Source organism: Sceloporus undulatus, chromosome 4, assembly GCF_019175285.1.
Source record: "Sceloporus undulatus isolate JIND9_A2432 ecotype Alabama chromosome 4, SceUnd_v1.1, whole genome shotgun sequence".
Taxonomy (NCBI): Eukaryota; Metazoa; Chordata; class Lepidosauria; order Squamata; family Phrynosomatidae; genus Sceloporus; species Sceloporus undulatus.
Window position 1 is genome coordinate 208077814 of NC_056525.1, and position 25216 is coordinate 208103029.

General features: G+C 38.7%; 1 protein-coding gene across 1 annotated transcript in view; it reads left to right on the plus strand.

Annotated features, from left to right (window-relative positions):
• The window catches only part of RDH10 (retinol dehydrogenase 10), a 62930-nt gene extending 40103 nt beyond the window's left edge, over positions 1-22827 (plus strand). Inside the window, exons 3-6 of the mRNA XM_042461238.1 lie at positions 15222-15320; positions 17779-17924; positions 19023-19154; positions 21545-22827. Coding sequence (XP_042317172.1) covers positions 15222-15320; positions 17779-17924; positions 19023-19154; positions 21545-21668 — 501 coding nt within the window. The 3' untranslated portion in view covers positions 21669-22827. The remainder of the gene's footprint in view (positions 1-15221; positions 15321-17778; positions 17925-19022; positions 19155-21544) is intronic.
• The last annotated feature ends 2389 nt before the right edge of the window (positions 22828-25216 follow it).

Below are 25216 nucleotides of genomic sequence, written 5' to 3' on the forward strand. Positions count from 1 at the left end.
AAGGCCAAATACATAACAGCTTGGTCAGTACTATTCTCCGAATGGTGGATAGGGAAGGTAGGTTATCCTAATGCTCCTGCATGTCCTCACAGCTTGCAGGATAACCACAGTACTGTGCCTTTTAGTGTGCCTGCATTTTAACTTACATGTGATTTATTTTGTCCTATCTTGGATACACTTGCATGGACAGATTCAAGCTTCCAAACTGATACTATTTTAAGAATCATGCCCTGTATCTACTAATGTGGTATAAGTTGAATGTAACTCAGTGGATCTCTCCTTTGAGTATACCTGTACAAGATTATAAGGAGGAAGATGGAATTGTTTTATAAACAAAAACATTCTCTTTCTGCTCATTAATCTGGAAATTCTGCTGCTGTATGCATTTCTCAGTCCTGTTACTGGATTTCTAGTGTTAAAATAAACTTGTTCTAATGCTCATGGCTAGTTAGAATGCATATGTGAACAATCAAAATTGTATATCCTCTTGATTTATATTTTACTGATGGGTCTCTTAAATGTGTTTCCAAGGAAAATTAACTCAAACTTTCTCCCTTGTTCTCATTTACTATTTAAGAAAGAAGTAGGCATTCTATATTTATCTTGCTTTCCAAAGAACACAACTTTAAAATTTGGTTATTGTTTTCCCCCAACATGCGAGTCTTCTTTTAAAAATGTGCTCAGTAATGCTGTTGGGATGGGAAAAAAATCTAATCTGTTTTTGGTATAAGTGCATGTGTGCTGAGTGCCTTCAAGTTGTGTCTGACTTATGGCGAACCTATCGTGGGGCTTCTTGGTCAGAGGAGGATTGCCTTCCCCTGAGGCTGAGAGCATGTGACTTGCCCAAGGTCACCCAATGGCCAAACAGAAATTGAACCCTGGTCTTCAGAGCCATAACCCAGTGTTGAAATCTCTACACTAAATAAGGATTGGTAATTTCCAGTCATTTGCAGGCTAGTTCTTCAGCCCCACCACCTCTCTTGGGCCACACTCAGCTCAGGAATCCTCCCCAAAATTAACTCAAAACAGGAAGTTGCTGTAGGCTCACCTCTAGTAATCTAGATCCATCCATGCTGTTTTAGTACAAAATTGCTCCTCCTGAAAACCTCCAAGGAAGGGGATATCTATTTTTCTCTAAGAGATTTTTCCAGTGTGAGCAAGTAGCTGAGCTCCTGAGCAACAAACCCCTTACACAGATTATAAATTGAACTTGCTATGAGTTCTGCTGATGCTGAAGGAAGGGAGCAGAGTAGTGGTTTCTACACTTCCATTCCACCAGCAACACCTCCCATGCTGTTCCAGAAAGCTAGGGAGATTTGGAACATAATTGGAAATGGTACTTGGCAGCTTGGGGAAAGAGAGAAAATTCCAACGTTACCATTCCAACCAAATTATTCAAGAAGAAACCAAGTTCTTTCTGTAAAGAAAGGGGGCCTTCTGGGTCCAACTTTATGTACTGGTTTCTTATCCCACTGCTAAAGCAACACTTCAAAAATTAGAGGTATTGTGTGAAAGAGATGTGTCTCTTTCATCTGGAGCAGGGCTGTTCTACAACATTTTGCTGCTTTGGGCTGAAAAGCAAATGGGAGGAATCCCTTGACATCAAGGTGCATAGTAAACCAAGGCTGTTTAAGATTTTAATGGCACCTGAGGCAGAAAATCTCACAACCAACACTCACTGTTCCTGGAAGTAAACAATGTGTATGTGCCTTCAAGTTGCCTATTGACCCATGACAGCCCCATTAATTTCATAGGATTTTCTTACACAAGGAATACTCATAAACAGTTTTGCCAGTTTCTTTCTATGAAATATCACCTACAGAATCTGGTATTTGTTGTCAGTTTCCCATCCAAATACTAGCCAGGGACCAGGGCTGACTGTGCTTAGCTTTCTGGTACCTTTAGGGTGTTTGGGTCCTAAGTAAACAATACAAGCATATTAAGTTTAGTAACATAACAGTTTGTTTCCCTTTCATGACCCTTGCTCTTCTTAGCTGCCTGAGGCAGTAACCTCATATTGTCTAATGGTAAAGTCAACTAGTAATATTAGTGGTGCAATATAATATGCTCATAGCATCTGTTGAAGTACAGTTATAAAGGAAAAGCTAAGATGTAGTTGGCTAGGCATAATGAAATGTGTTGCTATGTGAAAAGATTCAGATGTTTGCATTATTTCAAAACCAAATGGGAAGCTGCTCTGATGCTGATCAAACTGAGGTGAAGAATTCTCACAGTTAGAAAGGGAATGCATTAGTAAGTGGGACTTAGGGTCTGAGTGCTAGGAAACTTCCATTGTATAAAAAACAACTTTGTAAGACAAAAGGCAACTCAACAGGGCTTGGCTGCTTAGATTCTATACCTAAAAATAAACTGACCTTTATGGGTATTTTTTCTTTATTTGATGTTCTTATTAAAGTCTATGCCAACGTCTTTTGCTTCCTGATGATCCTGAATCCGGGTAGGTTTTGAATAGACAAGATTGCTAGCTGAACCATTGGAGGTTCTGGAGTATTTGTTGCCAGATAATTTGAAGGATTGTAAAACTTCTTTTAAAAATAATAATAATAATAAATCACTGTAAGCATTACATTTTTGAGCATTTGGTTTGTTGCCTGATTTGGTTTCTGATGCCTGATTGTGTAATAAGAAAATATTTACTCTAGAATTCATCAGTGAGTTTTGGACTTGCAGGTATGTAACAGTCCTTTAACTTGTAGGATGACCTTTATCTTTAGAACACTTTGCCCGTTCTTACATCATGGGCTAGAAAAAAAAAAGCTTCTCAAATAGTGGACCATAAGCTACATGAATTGGTTTGTGGAAAGCTTGCAGAACATAGAGAAACTCCCTCCTTGAATGAGTCTCTTTGACTTGAGCTAGATCATCAAGTAAGTTAACAGCACTGCTACCATTTATCAAAATTTCCCTCAAAATTTACAAGTAAAAGGAAGGGGGTGAGGTTCACAGTGACTTGACTGAGGGCCTGTTTTTGAAATGTATTGCTGGTTCTGGTTGCCAGTGTTGAAAACTTTAAAAGGTTGTTAAAATATTATGTATGGTAAAGTACATACGATTTGTAGAACAAATTCAAAACTGATCCATGATCACTCCAGAAAACATCAAGAGGTCTTTGAAAAACATTTGGGAAGTAGAAGTGTAGTTTAGGGGTCTAGACTAATAATTTTCAGAGAATCCTTGCGTTTTCTTAGGAACTTAACGGGTTGTTTGTCAATAGGATCAGTGATGGTGGACAGATTTCCCTGAAGAACTTGCCCATCTCTTCCGTTCCTCTGCTGCATTACATAACCAAAGAGATGTGTACATCATAAACAGATATTGGGAAAATATTTTGGACTACCATGTAACTTTGCCAAACTTTACCTGTGGGTTGCACTGTCTGTTCATGTGGTACAGTGGTGAGACCCAAGAGCATGTACAGTTCTGCGTAAAGTGCATTATTATTAGACCTATGCTGTGCACAGAATATCCATGGGAAACAAATCTATGTTGGAAAGATTTTCCTGGAAAACAGTACACTCAAAAGCCACCTGGTGCATTTGCCACCACAGGTCACTCATTCTGAGGTCAGAATGAAGCACCAAGAATATGATAGTCGCTGGGCACCTTGTTCTGATCTCAAAAGTGAGCGGTGCCTGTGGAGAGAGCCACCATGGTGCAGAAACAGAGGCCAAAAGAATGTGGGCAGGTTAGGGCAGCTGCAAAGTAGGTAAAGATTTCCCCTTTGACAAGGTTGCCAAGTCAAGTCTGACTTTCTGTTACTAAGCTGAAGAGCCAGGGTTGTCAAAGACAACTTTGTGATCATGTGGCCAGCCTGACTGCACAAAATGCTGTTACCTTCTCACCAAAGTGGTACCTATTTATGTGCTTGCACTTTTACATGGTTTCAAACTGCTAGGTGGGCAGAAGCTGACACTAGTGATGGGAGCTCACTCCGTCCTGCGGCACTTGGGCCATGGCCTGCCAACCTACTGATCTTACAATCATCAGAGTCAGTGTCTTAACCACTGAGCTACTGTGTCCCATAGGGCAGCTGTAGGGCCAGGCTATTCTGGGCTGTCCCCTGGAGTATCCCGGACAGTGCAGATAAGGCCAAATACATAACAGCTTGGTCAGTACTATTCTCCGAATGGTGGATAGGGAAGGTAGGTTATCCTAATGACAGCTGTACTGGGCTGAATTTAAAATTTGTTAGGCTGTCCTGTAATCCTATATTTCAAAAACTTTCACCATCCTAACTTTTCACTTCTTTTTTTCTTTTTTAGGGGGGGCAGTGGTTAACATTTTCTATCAAAGAAATGGCTGTGATCAGGGAACTGTTTAATTAGAAATAATAATTGTAAGCCTCTCTGAGAGCCTTTGTAGCTGAAGAGTGGGGTATAAATGCTCTAAATAAATAAATAAATAATGTTTACTCCTTACTGCAGCCAGTATTTGAACAACCCCTTACTGTAGGACTAAACTGGAACATGACCCACTTCTTGGTCTGTTCCTTAGAAACTCTTGAGATACCTTACCCACTTCTGGGAACTTATTAGTGAAACTGTATTCCTCTTTCAGCTTTCTCAATTTGAGTGTTTTCATCATTTCATATTCCAATTAATACCTAATTGGTAGCAGTTGTTAATCTTTGTAGGGGTTACTTTATTGCTGTGTATTCTATAAGAACCCACTTCTTCTGTTGGTAGACTATTGAGAGGAAGAATATTATATGTCCCTCTAAATGCAAGGATAGTTTAGAAGGAATTGGTTAGTAATCTTCACCCTTCTTAACCCGACACAGAAGTGCTCAAAAAAATACCTCTTATTAAAGGAGAGAGGCTGTTCCCCTTGTACAGAGGAGAGAGAGCAAACACAAAGTGGTTAGTCATTAGAAGTTGAAATAACTTAATTGTATTTCTGCTACAAGCTCTTCAATCACTATAATACACTAAAATTAAAATGACTCCATATAGTAAAACAAAATAATGATGCAATAGCACCACTTAATAATTTTTTAAAACATGAGACAGTAACAAGGATGTTTTGCTTTACTTGAACACATGTACCAGATGTTAGAGTTGGATGAACCCTGACCAGATACCCTTCTCTTTTGATAAAAGCAGATGTTTGTTTTTGTGTGTTTCTCCAACTTATCAAGTAGACATTACCTATCATAGTGTTTTCTTGACACAATTTATTCAGGGGAGGCTTGACATTGTCTTCCTCTAAGTTTGAGGGAGTATGACTTGCCCAAAATCACCCCAGTGGGATCCCATGGCTGAGCAGGGATTCAAACCTAATTCAGCACTTGGACCACTATGGCACACTGTTCCCTGGGAAATTTTACCCTAAAGAAACCCCCCATAGCAGGGGGGGAAACAGACTGGAAAAGAGTGATAGGCCCAAGATTCCCCTTGATATGCATATCCACTTAGGTATTTGACCCTGAGTCTTTCCCAGCCCACAACACTTGCCTAAGGACTGATACGTGAAAAGGAAAGATTTGAATGAGCAAAACCTTAATTTGATGGTTTTCAAACTGTGGGATGACCCCCCCCCCCCGGATGTGTGTGTGTGCAAGAGTTGCTCAAGGGGTATGTGAAACATGGAGACCCTGATCATCATCCATCCTCCCCTCCTTCCCAAACCCTTTTTGTCTAGGAGAGGATGGGAAAAGACAAGGAGGGCACTTGGAACCTCTGCCTGACGGAGGAGGAAACTGTCATCCAACCTCTGTTAAAAACTTCTAAAGAAGGAGACTCCACCCCATGCCAAGGAGAGGCAGCTGAAGGCATAGGAGGGTGGGGGTAAAGGAGGAATGGGCACACACCTGTTCTTACTCTTCCCCTGCCCTCTCATCTCTCTATGTACCTCAGAAATGGCTTCACATGCCAGAGATGGCATGTGTGCCATAGATTCACCACCAAGGATCTATACGATATACTTCTATTGATACAACCTAGAATTGCATCGGCTTTTTTTAGCAGTCCCATCAGATTGTTGATTCATGATCAGCTTGTGGTCTACTATGACTCCTAGATCTCTTTCCCACGTACTGTTTTCAAGCCAGGTGTCCCACATCCTATATATACAGTGCGCCCGCGTCATACGTGGCTTTCAGCAGTGAGAAGGGGCGGTGCATCCCATAGGGAACAATGGGGTGCATGCCCAATTGTGCGCATGTGCCGCTGCGCCACCACGCTGCCATGTGCACAACCCCCATTCATTTAAATGGGGCTCAAGCATAGGTGGAATTCGCTTCACGTGGGGGAGTCCAGAACGGATCCCCTGTGTAAAGAAAGGGCGCACTGTATGTGCATACATACTGTATTTTATGCCTAAGTGTAGTACCTTACATTTCTCCCAGTTGAAATTAATTTTGTTAGTTTTGGCCCAGCTTTCTGATCTATTAAGGTCTTTTTGAATTTTGATCCTGTCTTCTGGGGTATTAGATACCACTTCTAATTTGATGCCATCTGCAAATTTCATAAGCATGCCCTCTATTCATCCCAAGTCACTAATAAAGATGTTGAACAGGTCTGTGCCCAGGACAGAACCCTGTGGCACCCCACTGGTCACTTTTCTCCAGGATGAAGAAGAGCATTGCTGAGCACGCTTTCGGTTTGCCCAATCAACCAATGACAAATCCACCTAATAGTAGCATTGTCCAGCCCATATTTTACTAGTTTGTTTGTGAGAATCTCTTGGGGGACCTTGTCAAAGGCTTTACTGAAATCTAGATATTCTACTTCCACACCATAGGATGTTCAACAGTATAACATTATAGGATGTTAAAATATGACTATAGGTGATTGTGTGAATGGAAATACACAATAAAGCAAAGTATTTTTATTCATGTACTGTCTCAAGTGGGGGTTGCAATGTCTGGATGTAGATGCAAAGGGGGTCACAAGGGTAAAAAGTTTGAGAACCACTGTCTTGATTCATAGTTCAGGGGCTCTTTTTAGCAATTACAGTGCACCATATTTTGAGCATATGTCTTAAAAAATGATGAGGAATTATCTGAAAAACATGCAGGTTTCTGTGCACTCTTCATATAAAATGAATAGTATGATTTCACAGTACAAGACGTGGTACATTAAGCAGAACTGTAAATAGTTACTGTATTGTTGACATGCGCAGTCTAGTTCATTTGGTGTATTCAGTACAGTGGGCCCTTGGTATCTGCTTGGGTTTGGTTCCAAGAGGGCCCCAGCCCCTGTGGATACCAAAATGCATGGATGCCAGAGTGATCAGATGTCCTCCTTTTCCAAGACACATCTTACATTTCAACCTTCTGTCCAGGAGAAATTTCAGAACGTCCTTCATTGAGCATTTTTATATTTATATTAGTGTTTTTAGTTTTTATTTTCTAATATCCTACTTTTTTTTAATGTCCTATATTTTGCAATACTTTGTCCTCCCTTATGGTTATGACATCTGGTCACCCTGGTGGATGCTCAAGTCCCATTATATGCAATAGCATAGTAAATTGATGTCCCTTATATAAAATGGCAAAATCAAGGTTTCCTTTGTGTAATTTACATTAAAAAAAAAAGCTTGAATCTACAAATAAAGAGTCTTTGGATCTGGAGATCTGACTGTACTTTACATGCTCCCTGCTCCCCAAAAGTGTGCAGTCTAAATTATAGTGGTTCCAAAACTTTGGTCATCTTGATGCTTTGGGCTTTAGCTCCCAGATTTCCTGAATGTTGGCCAAACTGGGTGGGACTTCTGGGAATTGAAGTTCAAAACACCTGGAAGACCAAAGTTTGGGAATCATTGGTCTAAACTGTGTTCTTTAAGAGATTTTGGACTTCAGCTACCAGAAACCATGTTGGCCAATAGCCTGTGATTCAGGGATCTAAGGTCCAAAATCTCTCAAAGGGCACAGTTTGGACACTACTAGCCCAAAACTTAATGTTAAGGAGGAGGAGGAAGCAGGATCAGAAGTGTGTGTATGCTGGAGTTTATTTTTCTTATCTGTTTACACCACCAAAAGGAGAATGTGCTTGGTGCCTTTTCCATTCACTTCTAAAATGTTTCTAGGTCTCCTAGAGAAGAATACTGCAGATAGGTAGTACCTGTTGAAAGTTAAAACTTTGTTTGAACAAAGATAGGACTTCAGTGTACTGAGCAATTGTGTCTCTCTCTACTCATGTTATCTCAAATGTGTATCCCCTTTCTTTCTTGACTTTTTTTTTTACTCAAAGACAAAGTGTCACAGATTCTACAAAACTCAATGCAGAATAAACATGCACACTATAGAGCAGATATTAGCAAATGTCTCTGGAGTAAAAAAAAGTTGGGTTTTCTTTATCCATGACTTGGCATTCTTTTGGCACAATACAGGTATACAGAGTCCTGCCTATACTAGAGTCATCCAGAATAACTGCTATGTATTTTTCAAGGGAATTCTATTTACTGCGGTCAAACCAGTCCAGCAAGTTCCTTTGTGCAGTCAGGTTGATGAAAAGAAGCTGGTTAACACTCTTTCTCTTAACTGCTTCCTTAAGAAGATATTGGTGTTACCATAGAACCAAACAACAACAACAACAATAAATGGTTTATTTATAGCCTGCCCAATCACAAGGAATCCATCTTTCTTAATGGAATGAAGACTGGCTTATGTCCATTTTGCACAATTTTATTATTTCCACATTCACTGTCATGAACACTTCTTCCACCTTTATGTTTCACTGTGTCCAGCTCACCAACCAAGATCTTAAGCCTTAAATTTCAGTTTTACTTATTATATTTTGAATTACATTTTTTTCAGGTTATTACAATAATGTTACATTAATGTTACATTAATGTACAATAATCTGAGAACAAAACTAAAGAATTTAGTTGCATTCCAAAGGTAAGCAAGGGGATAAACAGACCAGTACTAAACGCCAGCATTAGGCTGAAGTGGGGGCATGGCAACCACACACCAGTCACCCTGACTCCACCGGATGCTGGCATCATGCTGCATGCCTGACTGCATGGTGGGCGGTGTCACACCATTTCTTTGGCGCAGTGTGTAGACGTGCTGCCTCAAAGAATTTGCAAAAAGCCGCCACCACTGTGGCAAGGGCAGCTTTTTGCTGCTTTAAGAAAGAGTGGCATTTTGCCGGCCCGTTTTCGGCCACCAAAGCACCGGATTGGGGCTTGCTGAAAGGGGCAGCAGGATGCCACTCCTTTGGGGCTGTCTGTACAGCCCCTCCCCAGTGAATGGTTGTCTACAAACTAGTTTCTCATATGCAGAGAAATTCCTAACATATTACTCCATCTGTTCCAACATTTGCTTCTAGATGACCACCAAGTCTACTTTACTGTGAAAAAATATAGATAATTTTGTATAGATAACTTTCAGTCCATTTGACTGAAAGTCAAAGTCCAGTCTTACTTTCTCTTGTTTTAAAATGCCACATCTGCAGAATTAGGTATTGCACTCAAGATCATTCTGTCCTAGAATAAATTGTTCTCTTTATCTATTCTAGAACAGGAAAAGAATGTTATGTTTTTGTCACTGATGATAAGTCAAGCAGATTCCCCTTTCCTCCCAATATGTAAGTTTGTAGATGCCCCTGAGTGCAAAAGTGGGACAAAGTCACAACTTCTTAATTCACTCTTTTTAAAATTTATTTACAACAAACAAAAACAAATAATCTTGGAAACAAACAGACAGATAAACACACAAACACAATAACATTTATGCTTCCTCTCCTGGCTTGTCTAACCTATTTTTATCACTAAAATCTTCCTTTTACAGGACTTCAAGCAGTGTCTTTCTTTATCATTTTATCTCAGATTTCACAGCTTCTTAATTCATAATGTCTGCGTACAGAGAACTGTGTATGGAACTTGGCAGAACCCATCATTACAAGAATATGAGAATTCAGTAGCATACATGTGTTTTTTTTAAAGGTTTCTCCCTTTACAGATTCAAATATATGTTTGAAAATATCCAAGCTATTTGTGCAAATGTGTTGTAGATGAGGAGCTTGTACAAGAAGCATGTGTCTCTTTTGTTAAAACAGCTTCATTGGGTACTTGCCTGTTTCTGGGCACAATTCAAAGTGGTGTCATGATCTGTTAAGCCTTATGCGACTAGGATCCAGGTGTTTTGAAGGGAACCATATTTTCCTATGGAAACTTTCTGGGGTTTGAAATCTTTGAGGGAGGCCCTTTGTTCAGTTCTGTCACTCTTATAGGCACATATGGCAGAGATATGAAACGAGTCTTCTTGGTGGTTGCTCCCAGAATATGGGACTCCTTTCTAAGGAAGACTTGCCCCTTCGTGTTGTCTTTCTGCTGGCAGGCAGATCTTGTCATTCTGGCAGGTGTTTGCTTACTGAGGACTGGGAGTGTATCAGCTGGATGTTGTATTTTTATACTGATGTAGTCTTACATTGCTTTAATTAAATTGTGTTTTAACAATATAATTGGTTTAAATTATTTCAGCATTATAACCTTCCATGTTTATGGTTTTATTTCTGCTTATTAAGTTAACCTTGTTGTGAGCTACCTTGAGTTCCAGTTTTGGAAGAAAGGCGAGGTGTAAGTTAATCCTCATAGCACTATCAGCTGATGCTCCTAATTCACTTTCACTTGTCCTGCCTGTGTGTACTGCAGATAAGGGGGGCATGGTGGTGGTCTCAGGCATAATTATTAAAACAGCAGGTGGGGGGGGGGGGGAAGATAGAACATGAAAGACATTCATGCACCACTTGCAACTGAGTATCAACAACTGCTCTCTTTTCTGGTTTAAAAACTAAATTTCAATGTACAGTATTGGTGATGGAAGTAGGACCATAACTATGTTTGCACATTGTAATTTGAAGCATACATTTCTGGCCCAGAAGTAGTATTTGGTATATTAGGGACATAGGTAGAGTCTTCCTTCTCCTAAATGCTTGGGACCAGAAATGTTTTGGATTTTGGGTTTTCTTTTTGGATTTTGGAATACTTGCATATACATACATACTGAGACTGGAGATGGGACACAGGTTTAGACATGAAATTCAATTATGTTTTGTATACACTTTATACACATAGCCTGAAAGTACTTTCATGTATAATAGTTTTTATAATTTTATGCATGAAACATGTTTGTGTATACTGAATCATCAGAAAGCAAAGGTGTCACTTTCTCAACCACCCATGTGGACAATTTTGGATGGTGGAGTATTTCAGATTTCAGAATTCCAGATAAGGGATACTCAGCCTGTACAACCTGCCCTGCAAGAAACCCTCAAAGGGTTCATGAACAACCTGAAGGCATCGGAACGGGTGCACCAGAAGCAAATGAGGTTAATTCTGTGGCATTGGTAATCTTTCTGCTAATCAAAAGTAGAGGCAAGAACGGGATAAACCGTTAATCTTCTGACATCCACCAGCTGCCCTATAAAACCTCTCTTTTGTGTGGTGTTCAAAGATTTGGTTTAGTTATTTTAACACCTGCAAGCAGGAGTGCAGTACAAAAATATATGCAAGCGGTTAAAGGCAAAATTCTGACATCTCTGATTGAAAAATGCATAGATGTCAAAAGAATGGAATTAAATTGAATCTGCTTAGTTTAGTTGTACAACTAGGAAGCTGAATTTATTGGAACTGTCTATTAACTAATGAACAGATTTATACAGCAAATGGTTTAAAGTAAGGAAAGATGACTAATTGCTTCAAACTGCTGTGATTCTAAAAGCAGAAACAAAGCCCCTTCATTTTAGAACTTTACCAGTATTGATTTGAAAATAGGTATGCTTCACAGAGTATCATCTTTAAAATGAGCCCTATTTCTGGCTTACAGATGCAATTGATTTGGCAGAAGTACAGTTCTAGCACGTTGTCACTTCCTGCAAACACATGGCAGCTGCAAAGTGACTGCTATAAAGTAATTATAAATGCCTTCATCTTTCCAATGGATTTCTGCAGGTGGAATCCTAGCAAAGTCCATGGAGGGTTATTCAGGTGTTGCAAGATGAGATTAGATGGAGCTGTGTCTGTGGAGGCTTATTTTATTTTTGTTCTGGCCCAGCATGCCTGTTGCAAAGTAAAAATATTGATATTTCTCAGATGAATAGTTGGGAATTTCTAACAATCATTTACAAATTGTGAAAGCAACTGTCAAGATGCATATTTAAAGTACATTCTTGACTAGTAACAACAGCTGTTGATCTACATGGTGTTGTAGAGTTTTAATGTTGGACTAGAACTAGGGGGACCCAGATTCAAATCCCCACTCCACTCTCAAGCTTATAACATGACTTTGGACTAGTTACTGTTTACTAGCTTTATCTACCTCACAGGGTTGTTGTAAGTAATAAAATAAGTAAGGAAGAGAAAGGCAGTCATGTATGCTTCCCATAGCTCCTTGTTGGAGAGGCAGGATAGAAATGCAGTTAATAATTCTTACAAACTACTTCTGTACATCTGATGATTGTAGTACATGTTCCTGTTGCTTGATGATGAACATCCAATGACTTTCTAGCAGAACAAAAATTAATATGGTTAGAAAATGAAATGGAAGCTCTGTTCTGTTGAGCCTGGGTAAGACCTGTTGTCTGAGTGTTGTGTCCTTGTGCTTTATTAAAACACTTGTTTGGTAACTCTTCATTTCCACCCTTATTCCTGACTTAGAAGGAATATTACAAGAGTAGTCAACATTAGGAATGTGGTTAAGGTGCAGGAATCAAAGCTAGGTCTCAAAGGTTGTTGTTTTTTTAAAAAAACTTCTAGCATAATCTCTGGTCACCAGGTGTTAAGCTCTCCTTTTGCCACATCTTCTCAAGTAATGGGAACTTTTCACATTCTGTTCTGTAGTGCAGACAGCAAAGGTGCCCCTCACAAAACAAAGATGCTCACTTGTAATTCCAAGTCAAAGGCACTGGGAAGTAGTACGGAGCAGGCAAGATGCCTTGAAGGAAGGGCTTTGCCAAACCCTCAAGTGACTAAGGTTTCCATCAAGGGCAATCTCCTGTTTCCCCAATGTTAGTATACAGACAACCACAAAAAAGAGAAAGCAAGGGCTTTGAAACATCAAATTAACACAGCAGATAGCATGTAGGTCACACTTTTCTTCATTATGGTGAGATATACTGTACTTAACAATATAATGTATGTAGTAATTCCCCACTTGGCCATGGAAACCTGCTGGGTGATTCAGCTCAAGAAAACGCCATGGTAGGTTCACCTTAGGGTTGGAATAGGTAGGAAATGACTTGAAGGGATACAACAACAACAAGGTTGAATTATAGTAATTATTTATACACTGATATTTTGCCTATAAGCTAGCATGCACAAATTTCTATCCTGTCCTTTTTTATTGTGTGTGTGTGTGTGTGTAAAGTGCCATGCTTTCTTGCTATTCTCTCTGTGAAAAGGAGTTAAAATGCTCCTTGCCTATGTATCAGCATGTGAGGGGTTCTGTCTGAGATCAGACTTTATAATGTTGCTTCTTAAGCCCTTCTTATTTGAAACATATCCCCTATTTAAAACCTAGTTGCCAACTGAGGATATAGAGTTGTCTAATGGAAAGTGTCAAGATATGACACAATAATAAAATCAATGGGATTGTTCATTGGTTTTCTGTGGCAGTAAAAGCAATTTGAATATTACTCATCAAGAGCCAGTTCATATTACAAAATGGCTGTAAGGTCATTGATTAAAGAAATATTTGTTCTTGAGGCCTGCAAGGCTGCTAATACATGCAGTAATCTTGACTTTTTCAGTACAGCAAAGACATACAAACATTTATTTGAAAGTCTTAGGCACCTTGCTTTCTAGGAAATATTCCTATTTTTGAATTTAAATGCAAGTTTCATAGTTGTGGTCCCACTATAGCTGATTTTTGCATTTTGGCTAATCTATAAAAGCATGTAGCATCTATGAAAGCATCTATACAGCATGTCGGTAGGGATCCTAGTGCCCCACAGTTGTTATTTTCCAGCTGCCATTTGCCTGAGCTATGGGTAATGGAATATAGAGTTCATACCATCTGAACAACCACAGGTTCCCCACACACACTTGATATGACAGAAAAATAATATGGGGTGAAGAAGTGGAATTAATACTGCAGTCCTAGACACGGTTACTCTGTCTACATAACTCTGAAAAGTGTATATAAGATTACAGCCTAAAATCAGGATTGAGCTATTCAAAGGGAAGATGAGGGATAAGGACAGGGTAATATTTAATGAAAAAGCAGGAGGGGGATTTGCTGAATTCCTCTTAACATGAGAACAAAGAGCAAACAAATCAAGCAGGAAGTACAAAGCAGATTAAATACTTATGTTCCACTTCTAATAGATATGGAGTGGGTCCAGACCTAGAGTGAATCCATGAAAGTAAATGGAGTTTAAGTTATTTATTAAATGTGTATTATAAACAGTTGGTTAGGACTACTACCTGCTATCTGGTTTGCTTCTCTCTCTCAACAAACATGGAATCCACAAAGAAATCTAAAGCAGACTTTGGGTTCCATCTTTGGTTTGTGGGGAGAGAACCAAATCAGAGTGGCAATTGTGCCTAGTTTTGCTTGTCATAACAAACCATAGAACAAAGCTGCTCCTGCTTCTATTCAAAGCTTTTTCTGGTGCAAGTAGAAACAGTTGAGCAGAGCTCACCAGCACATTGCTTGTTCACTGTAAATCAGAGTTCCCACAGATTCCTGATTTACCATGCCATATAACCAGAGCCTTTGGCTCTCATATCAGAATTAGTTGCTGTAATATCATTTAACAATGGAAGAAGTGAAATCACCTCCATGTCTTGTTGCCATGCTTTTACAGTGTGTCCTTGGTGTCTGCTGTTTTTTTTTTTTCCAGGACCCCATGTGGATACCAAAATCCGTGGATGCTCAAGTCTTATTAAATATAGTAGTAAAACAGTGCTCCTTATATAAAATGGCAAAATCAAGATTAGCTTTTTGGAATTTATGCATTTTAAAAATATTTCTGAGCCCTGGATGGTTGAATCCATGGATAAAAAAATCTGTCGATACAGAGGGCCAACTGTACTTAAATGGAATCTGCAGAATTAAGCAATTATGTGCTGAAATTTTATATTAAAATGAATCAGCATCAGGTCTGGGGACTATTCTGATACACACAGAGAGAGAGAGAGAGACTGAGAGAGAGAGAGAGAGAGAGAGAGAGACCTTTGCAGTTTTGCATCCTGGCTGACAGAATAAGAAATGGCTGACACATAAATATATTCTGTTTTGTTCTTCTTTGCAGACCACTAAAGCATTCCTTCCCAAAATGCTGGAATTGAATCATGGGCACATTGTTACTGTTGCAAGTTCCCTTGGCCTCTTCAGTACTGCTGGAGTGGAGGTTTGTTATTTCATTTATACTGAGTGTCAACGTGTTTTATTTTGACGAGTTCACAACTGAAGAACAACTAAAGTTGCTCCTCCGTTTGCATGGCCTTGGAATTCACGCCCTTCCTTATGCGTGAGAGGCAAACAGAGGGGGGACATAATGGGGCACACACCCATGGTGCACACACGTCCGCACTCACAAGCACGCACTGCCATTCAAGCCTATTGGGCTTGAATATTGGCGAGTTTCTGTTTTCAGGGGGTGGGGGTCCAGAACGGATTCCCGTGAAAATGGAGGACCAACTGTCCTTTAGCTTAAGTTTACAGTCAATTTAAAGTATTGGTTACTTAACATGAGTAACTTAACTCAATGTAGCCACCAACCACTTCTTTTAAATTACAGTCGTCCCTCCATTTTCCCAGGGAATCTGTTGCAGACCCCCCCTCAACAAAAATGGAAATTCACAAATATTTAAGCCCCATTGGCTTGAATGGCCGCGTGATCTTGCACATAGCTCTGTGTGCGCACCTCAGGCATGTACACCATTTTAACCATCCCCACTTGCTAGTCCACAAAGGACCAAGAGCACAGTCTTGAAGTCCACAAAAATTGAGGGATGACTGTATTTAAAAATTGTTACTGCAACACTAATCATTGCAGAGAGAATGAGAATAAGCAACCCTTCTTGAAATACTATGAAATTTAATAGTATCTTCTTCTTTACAGACATGCACAAAGAAGTATAATTAGAAAATAATACAAATTAAAAAGTGGTGGTGTCACACAGTGCAACATTCTTGCTTCAGGATGGAAATATTTGGAATGGAGTCCTATGTGTTCAAAATAGCATAATTTGCCATTTATCTTCTATTTCTTAGCCAAATCTTATATCAATAAGGATCACTCTTTCATATCTAGTACATGTATACTTATTTGTATCAATCGTGATACCGAATTCTAATTTATTTCTGCTTGTCAGGAAGGCATAATTGAGCAGTTAATTCTTTTGTTTCTAGTAGCATTTTGTCTTGAGTCTTTATTAAAATCTTTGTCTTGCTGGACTTATTTGACACTGCCAACAGCAATTCATTAGTCAACAGTTCTGATTGTCTGTCTAAGTTGGCCATTATAATCAGACAGGCTGTATAGAACATAACCTATTAGTGAGCAAGTTGAACAGACTAAGCCAGAATTGGTTTAGATTGTGTATCCCTGGCAGGTAATTAAATTTACATGAGGCAGTGGTTGAGTTCAGTCTTCTACTTCCTCACACATACATTGTCTCTGTGTTCCTATGTTCTCCTCCTCCATCCACGCCCCTAATACCTGGGACATCTGAAAGTAGAATGAGGAAGAATAAGCACTTCTCTGTGTTATATATTATTGTAGCATTCATCAGAGTAGCTGTCTTTTCTTCTTGTGTCATGATAGAAGTAAGGTGAAGTGTTTATCATTCACGTGTATAACGAAGAGCTTAAAATTGCAGATGACAAGATGGTATTCTCTATAGTTACACAACTAGGGAATGAAATAACAGCGTGTTCAGAAGTACATTTCTCAGCTTATGAAACTGACATACATATGAGTTTTGTGCCCACGTTTTCTCTCCTCCTCCTTTCATGACCCACTGCCACTGAAGTCCTCCTAGGTATTAATTGAATCATTTTCCTACCAAATCTGGAAACCATGGTTACAAGGTCTGGAATGAACCAGAATCTTAAAGTAACTTCAGACTGTAGTTTATGAAACCATTTGGTTTCAAATTCTGGTCAGAAGCATGTTTTAATGATATTTGTGTTAGCAACTGTTTCCCCACATTGTTGTGTGTCAGTTATTTGATGTAGAAATTTTTCACTCATCTCAAGACAGAATTCAAAGAAACAAAATATGGACAAGGATCTGACTGACGGATGATCTGTTTCTTTGCCTTTTATTACAGTCCACAGATCATTAGGCAATAAATTAAGTACATGAATATATTAAAATAGCTCTGTAAAACATATTATTTAAAACATATACGGTAATACAATTTATAAATATATTAATTGTTAAAAAGCAGCATGATAATACAAAATAAAGATAAATATTTGTATGAGTTTTATTATATGAATTTAATACCACCTTTGTTGCCAACATGTAAGCCACAATGCACATAATATGGGACATAAAATATTCATTAGCATCTATAAAAACAGTTAGGATGTTAAAAGCTGTTGGGCAGAGCTAGTTGTTACAAAAGTAGAAATCAAAGTCTCACATGTTTTAACAGCAGAGAAGATGAACTTAGCCACTGCCTCTTATACTTTTCTCAGATTTTTACACAAAGCCATGTTAACGCCAGTGTGAACACTTTTTGATGTGGCTTTGTTTAGACATACTTCGTTTGCTGATATACAAGAATGACTTCCAACCTGATCACTTTTTCATGTAGTGACATATTTTCAAATTGATTTGTCTGTTTGCACTTTAGGATTATTGTGCCAGTAAATTTGGAGCTGTGGGCTTTCATGAATCTCTGAGCCATGAACTGAAAGCAGCTGAAAAAGATGGTATTAAAACAACGTTGGTATGTCCTTACCTTGTAGACACAGGAATGTTTAGAGGCTGCAGAATTCGGTGAGTAGGCTAGTTTGGGTTATTTTTTTCTCCAGTACTAACTAGGAAAAGATAATGCTCAGTTGCAAATGCATAACTTAGGGTGACACTTTCATATTCTTGATCCCTATGTAGCCCCTAGTGTAGGGGCTAAATGAAAGTCCCTCAGTCCTTACATGAAAGTAAGGTTCCTCAATCCTTACTTACTGGGTGGCAGCCACTGTGATAGATGGGGGTCTGTTCCTTTATTGGTTGGGAAACTGGCTGATGGTTCCCTCCTACCTGCTCATCCAAGAAAGGAGGGATTGCAACAGGGAGCCTACTTCTGCCTGTCACATTGGAGATCATTCACAGGAGGGGGTGGGAACTTCATTTAGCTGTTTACCAATCAACAGGGGGACAGATCCCTTAAACACCCCCCCCCCCCAATTGACTGCAGTTTATTCTAAATGGGGATTATGAGGATTAGAATGGAAGTCACTGCATAGCACCATAACTATGGTGCTTACCCATTTGTAACTCTCCAGTAAGATTCCAGCCAACAGCAAATGTTTGGTTTGTTGGAATAAAAGATCTATCCTTTTTACATTCATTTAATAGAGAAGCTCAAGTATCTTTAACCCCATCCACAAATATTTGTTAGCTGATTGTTGCCTTGTGCAGTTTTAATATAACATGAATGTGTCTTGCACTTCATACATTTACTTATTAATTATTCTTAGATTTTTTTAGATGATTATTAGATTAAATCCCCATAATTCCCTACCATTGCACATGAAGACACAGGCTTCTGAGAGATGAAATCTGGAACATCTGGAGGAGTTCCAAAAGTTCTTTGCCCTACTTAAGAGCGTCTTTCTTTTTATTGTAACATTTGTATTTTGTGTGTTTTTTAAAGTTCTTTTTTTTAAAAATCTTTTTATCATTTTATTAAACACTCATTACTGGAGGGTTGATTTTACAATTCATTACGTAAAGTAAATTGTATTGATGTCAGTTAGACAATTAAGCTGATGTGTATATCTCTCCCTTTGGAACCAGTGGGACAAAAGTGTTTTTAACTCGAAGTTAGATTTTCTCTGTGAGCTTACTTCTAAAACTCAGTTTGTTTGTTTTCAGAAAAGAAATCGAGCCATTCCTTCCACCTCTGAAACCAGATTATTGTGTAAAGCAAGCTATGAGAGCTATACTGACAGATCAGCCTATGATTTGCACACCTCGCCTGATGTATATGGTTACTTTCATGAAAAGGTGACTGTCTAGAAATTCTTACTTAGTCCTTTAACATGCATCTTCCACAAGTAAATGGGCAGACAGATTTGCAAGAGTATTGTCCTGTTATTGTTTCAGTACTCACCAAGACATTTTGGTTGTATTTGTTGATAGAAACAATTAGGTAGCATAAACTGACAAAGACAGAGGCTTTATAATCACTCAGAATTTGTGTAATAGAAAACATCAGATATATGTAAGAATTGCTAATCCCTTTGGCTGGTGATACAAACAGAGTTGCAACTAACTGTGTTTTGGATACATCTGGATCAATTGCAGGAACATTATCTAATGTGCTGTCATCTTTCCTTTCTGTCCCTATAGCCTAGTATAGTCTACTCTGTCTGGTAGTCACTTTCGAGACTATTGGATGGAGATCTTTCCTACAATCTAATTTTTCTATCTAGTGATGACATGAATTGAACCTGAGTTCTGTCAACGCTGCTCTCTAGCAACACGCTAGCAGTATTGTCATGGATACATCATTGCAGTAAACCCTTACCGTGTAACCAGGAAGAAGAACGAACATGAGATAGTCGTCTTTGCCAGTGTTATGCTGAAGGAGAAAACCTTTGGTCCACTCTTTCAATGTGTTATCTCAGTGTAAGATAAATTCTAAAAAAACCTTCTGCGTCTTACGTGTTGGGGGAAGGCAATTTCTCCTCATCCCCACATGTCATAATTACAAGCCCTGTTTTTTTTTAAAAAAATAGATCTCTCATCTTTACCCACATGTTACAAACATACACAAAAAACATGGGGTAAGGCACATGGCAGTCTCTTTCTGTCTGGGCTACTGCAATGCTTAAAACTTTTATAGGTCTCAGAAGTACAAGGGAACTACACTAGGCATAGTTGGTACTGATACTTACTAAAAGGTCTCTCACAAATACTCCCCCCCCCCCCGCAATCTGCATCTTGTGGAATCCAGATGGGAAAGGGAAGTGGGAGGCACAGTCTTCTCAATTTTGGAGGGAAGGAAGGGCTAAAATTAGTCTTAAGCTATTGTTTCTTACTCTACTGCTTCTGATCTTGAAAATTCCTTTTCCTTGTGCTTATCTTCTGCTGAGACTCTCAGTTTAATTTAATTGCGTAAGATCCTTCTCTGGAGTGAGTTCAATAGAGGTGGTGGTGTCCATTGCTTTAGTATAGCTTTGACTAAAAAAATTCACTGTGCAGTGACCTCTTTTCCATTTTGATCCTTGACATGTGGATATAGGCATCCTTTTAGTTGTCTGAATCCTGTACATGAAATAATCATGGATTATTTAAGTCTTCTAGTTTTTAAATTGACTTCATAAACCTCTAGATGATTGTGATTTTGACTAAAAATGGACATCTGCTAATGAAGGAAACAAATTCCAACATTAACATTAAAACTGTTAGTGATCTGATTTCTGATGGTATATGATTATTTTTGCATAGTGAGCCTCAGCAGTTGCAAGGGTCTGCATCCAGGCAGTCAGATACTAGGGGTTTTTAAAAGTAAAAATGGTGATCAAAATCACACAGCCTTTGGGAAGTTCTAGGACTGCAAGTTTCATCAACTCTAGCTAGCAAAGCCAATGGTGAGAAGTGCTGGTGTTGTAGTCTAGCAAAATCTAGAGGGTAGGATTGCCACACCTGTGTTAAAACATCAGTGTGGTGTTCTAGTGGTAAGAAAGTTTTTATTGAATGCTACAGGTTTCCACTTTTTTCTATTTCTATTGTAGAACTATTTCTCTTTGACTTTGCAGAGGCCCAGTTGGCACTGATATTGGCCTCATTTTGGTGCCAAGTTAAAACTTGGCTCTTCACCCAAGCTTTTGGGACCCAGTGAACCATAGCCTGGCTGTTTCCAATTGGTTGTGGATTTTTGTCTTTCATTATGTTTTATTCTGTTGAATTGTTTTAAATTGTTCTGTAATTGCATTAAGTTGTTTTTATTGTCTATACCCCACCCTCAGATGTGTAGATACAGGGTGGGACAGAAGCATTTTCTTAAACGAATTCATAATAAATTTAGATAACATTTGCGGGAAGCAATATTTGAGTGTAAACATGTATTTGTTAAGACCTTCTAATAGCTGTTCTACAATTTATAAACCCATGCACACTTTCATTCTTTCAACCTAAATATTGTCTTTGATTTATTTTAAGTCTTTGTATACTTGTACAAGAGAGATTATTATTTCAACAGCAAAAGAGAAAAGAAAAAAGGTTGAAAATATTATCTGTTTCCACAACTACTATGTTCCTTTTGGCTGTTTTTTGTTTTCAAAGGGGAAGACGGTAACTACAGACAGTAAATCATTTTTATAAAAATGAATGCTTTACCAACTGCTATCTACTATGTTTATAATATGTTTTATTTTCTTTTTTCCTTTCAGCATCCTTCCTTTTGAAGCAGTTGTATGCATGTACCGGTTTTTGGGAGCAGACAAGTGTATGTACCCTTTCATTGCTCAACGAAAGCAAGCCACAAATAACAATGAAGCAAAAAATGGAATGTAATGTTTTACAAAGGACTGTTTGTAGCATAGGTATGATAAAAACTTAAGACAATTGTGAAATGCACTTGCATTTAGCAGATGCAATTGTTAACATTTTACTGTGGCATTCTCTTTTGATCCTATACCTGTATAGTAAACAGAAAATCACTGTTTTTACATACTGTATATAAAGTAACTAGAATTCTTGGAAACCATAAAAGGAAAAGGAAATTTATAAAATGTAATGGTCACCCTTCTTCTTTTGGAACTTTGCTCAATGTAAAGTGACATGCTACTTTTTGTGTGTGTGTGGTAGAGAGGAACTATGTGAGACTTAACTCTTGGGATGGTCATTCAAGTAGATGATGGCAACTGTGTCGGCAACTGTTAATTTTCTTGTGGTATTTTTGTGGGGTAAACATTTAAACAAATGTGATGTAACAGGACTGTGTTTTGGGGTTTGCTCAGTTTATGAGGAACAGGTGGATTTTAATGAAATTCTCCTTTGTAACAACTGCATATATTGAATGATAATTGTGTCATAATTCAGCAGAATAATGAATATTTTAGGAACTTTCACATTGACCTTATACAGGACACTTCTTTCTATTACTAGGAGAGATTCTGTGGCTGTGCATACCCATCTAGTCCTTTCAGTGTCAGCAGAATTAAAAAGTTGACATTGAGAGCTATCTAAAGTCCAACTCATAGTCCTTATCTATTTTATGGTAAAAATCTTCCCCCCTTCCCATTATTCTCCATTGCTATGTGGTAACCCACCTAAAGTGTAAAGCGAATCAAGATAAGAAAATAAACTTTGTAAGTATTAGTTCTTGTGTCAGCTGAATTGGAGACAAAATGAATGATGAATGCAGCTTGAACCTTGGAGTATGGAAACAATATAAAACTTATTAATTTACAAAACAACAACAACCCTGTATTGCATTGTATAACAGATGACAAATTTTTTACATTTTTGTAAGAACAATTTTGTGCCTTGAATTTGATAATCTGTATTAGTGGAATATTGTAAAGGTGAAATTCTACCTCTGTATCTAAATGTATACCACCCACTTGTAAATTTATTATAAAATGAATCCTGTGGTGACTTTTTTTAGAATGTCATGTTTAATAGTGACCAACTTTTGTGGTTATTAAAATGAGCCACTTTATTCCTTAAATCACAACTTCTGTTTGTTGTATCTGTTGACAAGATTCTGGCTTATTTTATTGTCAATGATTATAGAACAGGTAAGCACAGAATATCAATTAATGTATTTTTATTGTTCTTTTGTTTGTATCGAGATTCATCACAAAGCAGAACATTGTGTTTAGATGTGATGTCCTATGAGTGAGTACGGTTCTTGAGTGAGAAAGCAGTGCAGGGTGACCATTCCTAAAGTTGATGCTTTCCCACCCTATTACTGGTCTTCTTCTCCAGTGTGCAAATCCAAAAGGATAGACTGAATGTGTGTATGTCTCAGGATCCTCTTATATTATACAAGGTAGTGATGAGGTTTTGGTGTCTACTCTAGAATTTGGGTATGGTTTAAAAAGAAGGTGTTCATGTGATCATTTTATATAATTCAGGTCCTATGATCAGTGAACTAGGGTTCATTACTTCTCATTTTGTAGTCCTTAAAACAGTTTTAAGAGAGGGCTATCTTCAAGCATGGAAATATATTTCTCTTGAGAAATGTATTTCTTTTGAGAAGGGCAATGTGTCAGTGCAAGACAACTGAACCCTTCTGAAGTCTCTCTCCTGCACATAGATTACGATTTCTTGGGTAGGTCCTACCATTAAGCAGAATGAGTGTTTGCCAAAGAAAGCTAATCTGGAGTATCAGCAAATCCAGAGGGTTTCCTAGTTATACAGTGCAGGGGGGTTGGATATTTATTTATTTATTTATTTATTTATTTATTTATTTTGAGGGGATCCATAAGAAAATGGGGATGTGGTGTCTCAGCAGTTAAGATGCTGACTCAGATGACTGCAAGATCAGAAGGTCGGCAGTTCGAGGCCTAAATGCCATATGACTAAGTGAGCTCTCGTAACTAGTCCCAGCTTCTGCCAACCTAGCAGTTTGAAAGCATGTAAAAGTGCAATTAGATAAATAGGTACTGCTTCAGTGAGAAGGTAACAGTGTTATGTGTAGTCATGCTGGCCACATGATCACAGAGTTGTCTTTGAGAACACTGGCTCTTCGGTTTAGTAACAGAGATGAGCACTGCCCCCTACTGTCCGACACGACAGCCTTGTCAAAGGGGAAACCTTTACCTTTTACCATAAGAAAATAGTGTTGCACCCATCCTAGTTCTGCTAACAGAAGATCACCCAATAGAATCACTACTTTAGATTCTGGATAGTAGCACTTGAATGTGACCAAATTGCAACAGTGGCCGAGATCCTGCATAATCAGACATAGAAGTTTATTGCACTGGGGTTAAAACATTCCCCAGTGCGTTCTAATGTGCCCACGTGATGGGAACGGGATGGGGCCAAGAACCCCATTTTATCGCACACTGGAATGACTGTAAACATTAATTTTGAGCAGTCAAGAGATCATAAGTCCAGTTTATGATCTCATAACTACTGAACAGGATGCCAGTCTTTTAGTGTTCTGGAACCTTAAAAACTTAAGTGATACAACAGAGTGTTTAAACCAGCTGGGCAGCCTGCCAGGACTCTCATTTGGCTCATCAAACTCCCCAGACACTGTCCTACTGTCCCTCCAAATTTGAGTTGTTGGAGTTGGGGGCAGAGAGAGGAAGGTACGGCTCTCTGAGCTTCATGGGAGACTTTAGCCCACAACCTCCATAAATTGACTCCCCTCTAGGTTATATTAACATATTTTTCACTTAAAAGGAATAAAATCAAAAGCCAGTATCCAAAAGATGCTTCTCTGACAACCTTGCCCATTTTGCACAGGAATGTAATGGCCATGAGGGAGATTTGCAGTGACTCTACAGTAAATCTCAGGGGCATTTGGGAAGATGGGAAGATCAACCCCATCAGCCCCTCTCCAAAGATATTTGCAGGTTCAAGGTTGACCTACCTGCATAACCCACTAACAGGATGCCAACCCTACTCTAGACTATGTGTAAAAGGAGAAACCAATGCAGATTCTGGTTTTGCAACATGATGTAGAAATGCTAACATGCCTAGGAACCACAAAAAAGTACACCATTCTGAAAAAGGCAACAGGATTCCACCAGTGCACAATTTTCCTCTCTGAATGCTATGGTGGTTATAGGCTACAGCACATCAAATAATGACATGTAATTGTATAGGCACAGCAAGAGTTACTAAGAATGTTGCAGGTATTGCCCGGTACTTCTGATGGTTGTGAATTGCTTGGACATGCGATTCATGGTCACAATAGCTGAGTTCCTACATCAAGCAGGCATAATGTGATGCTTCACCCATACAATCGCATGTTTTCCTTTCCCATTAGCTGTCAAATTCTGGGATGGTCCACAGCCGCTACTCCTCCTCCATACTAGTTGGGAGGGGATGGAGAGGGGAGATAGTTCAGAAGAGGAAGATTAAGCTGCTCTGGACTCATGTTG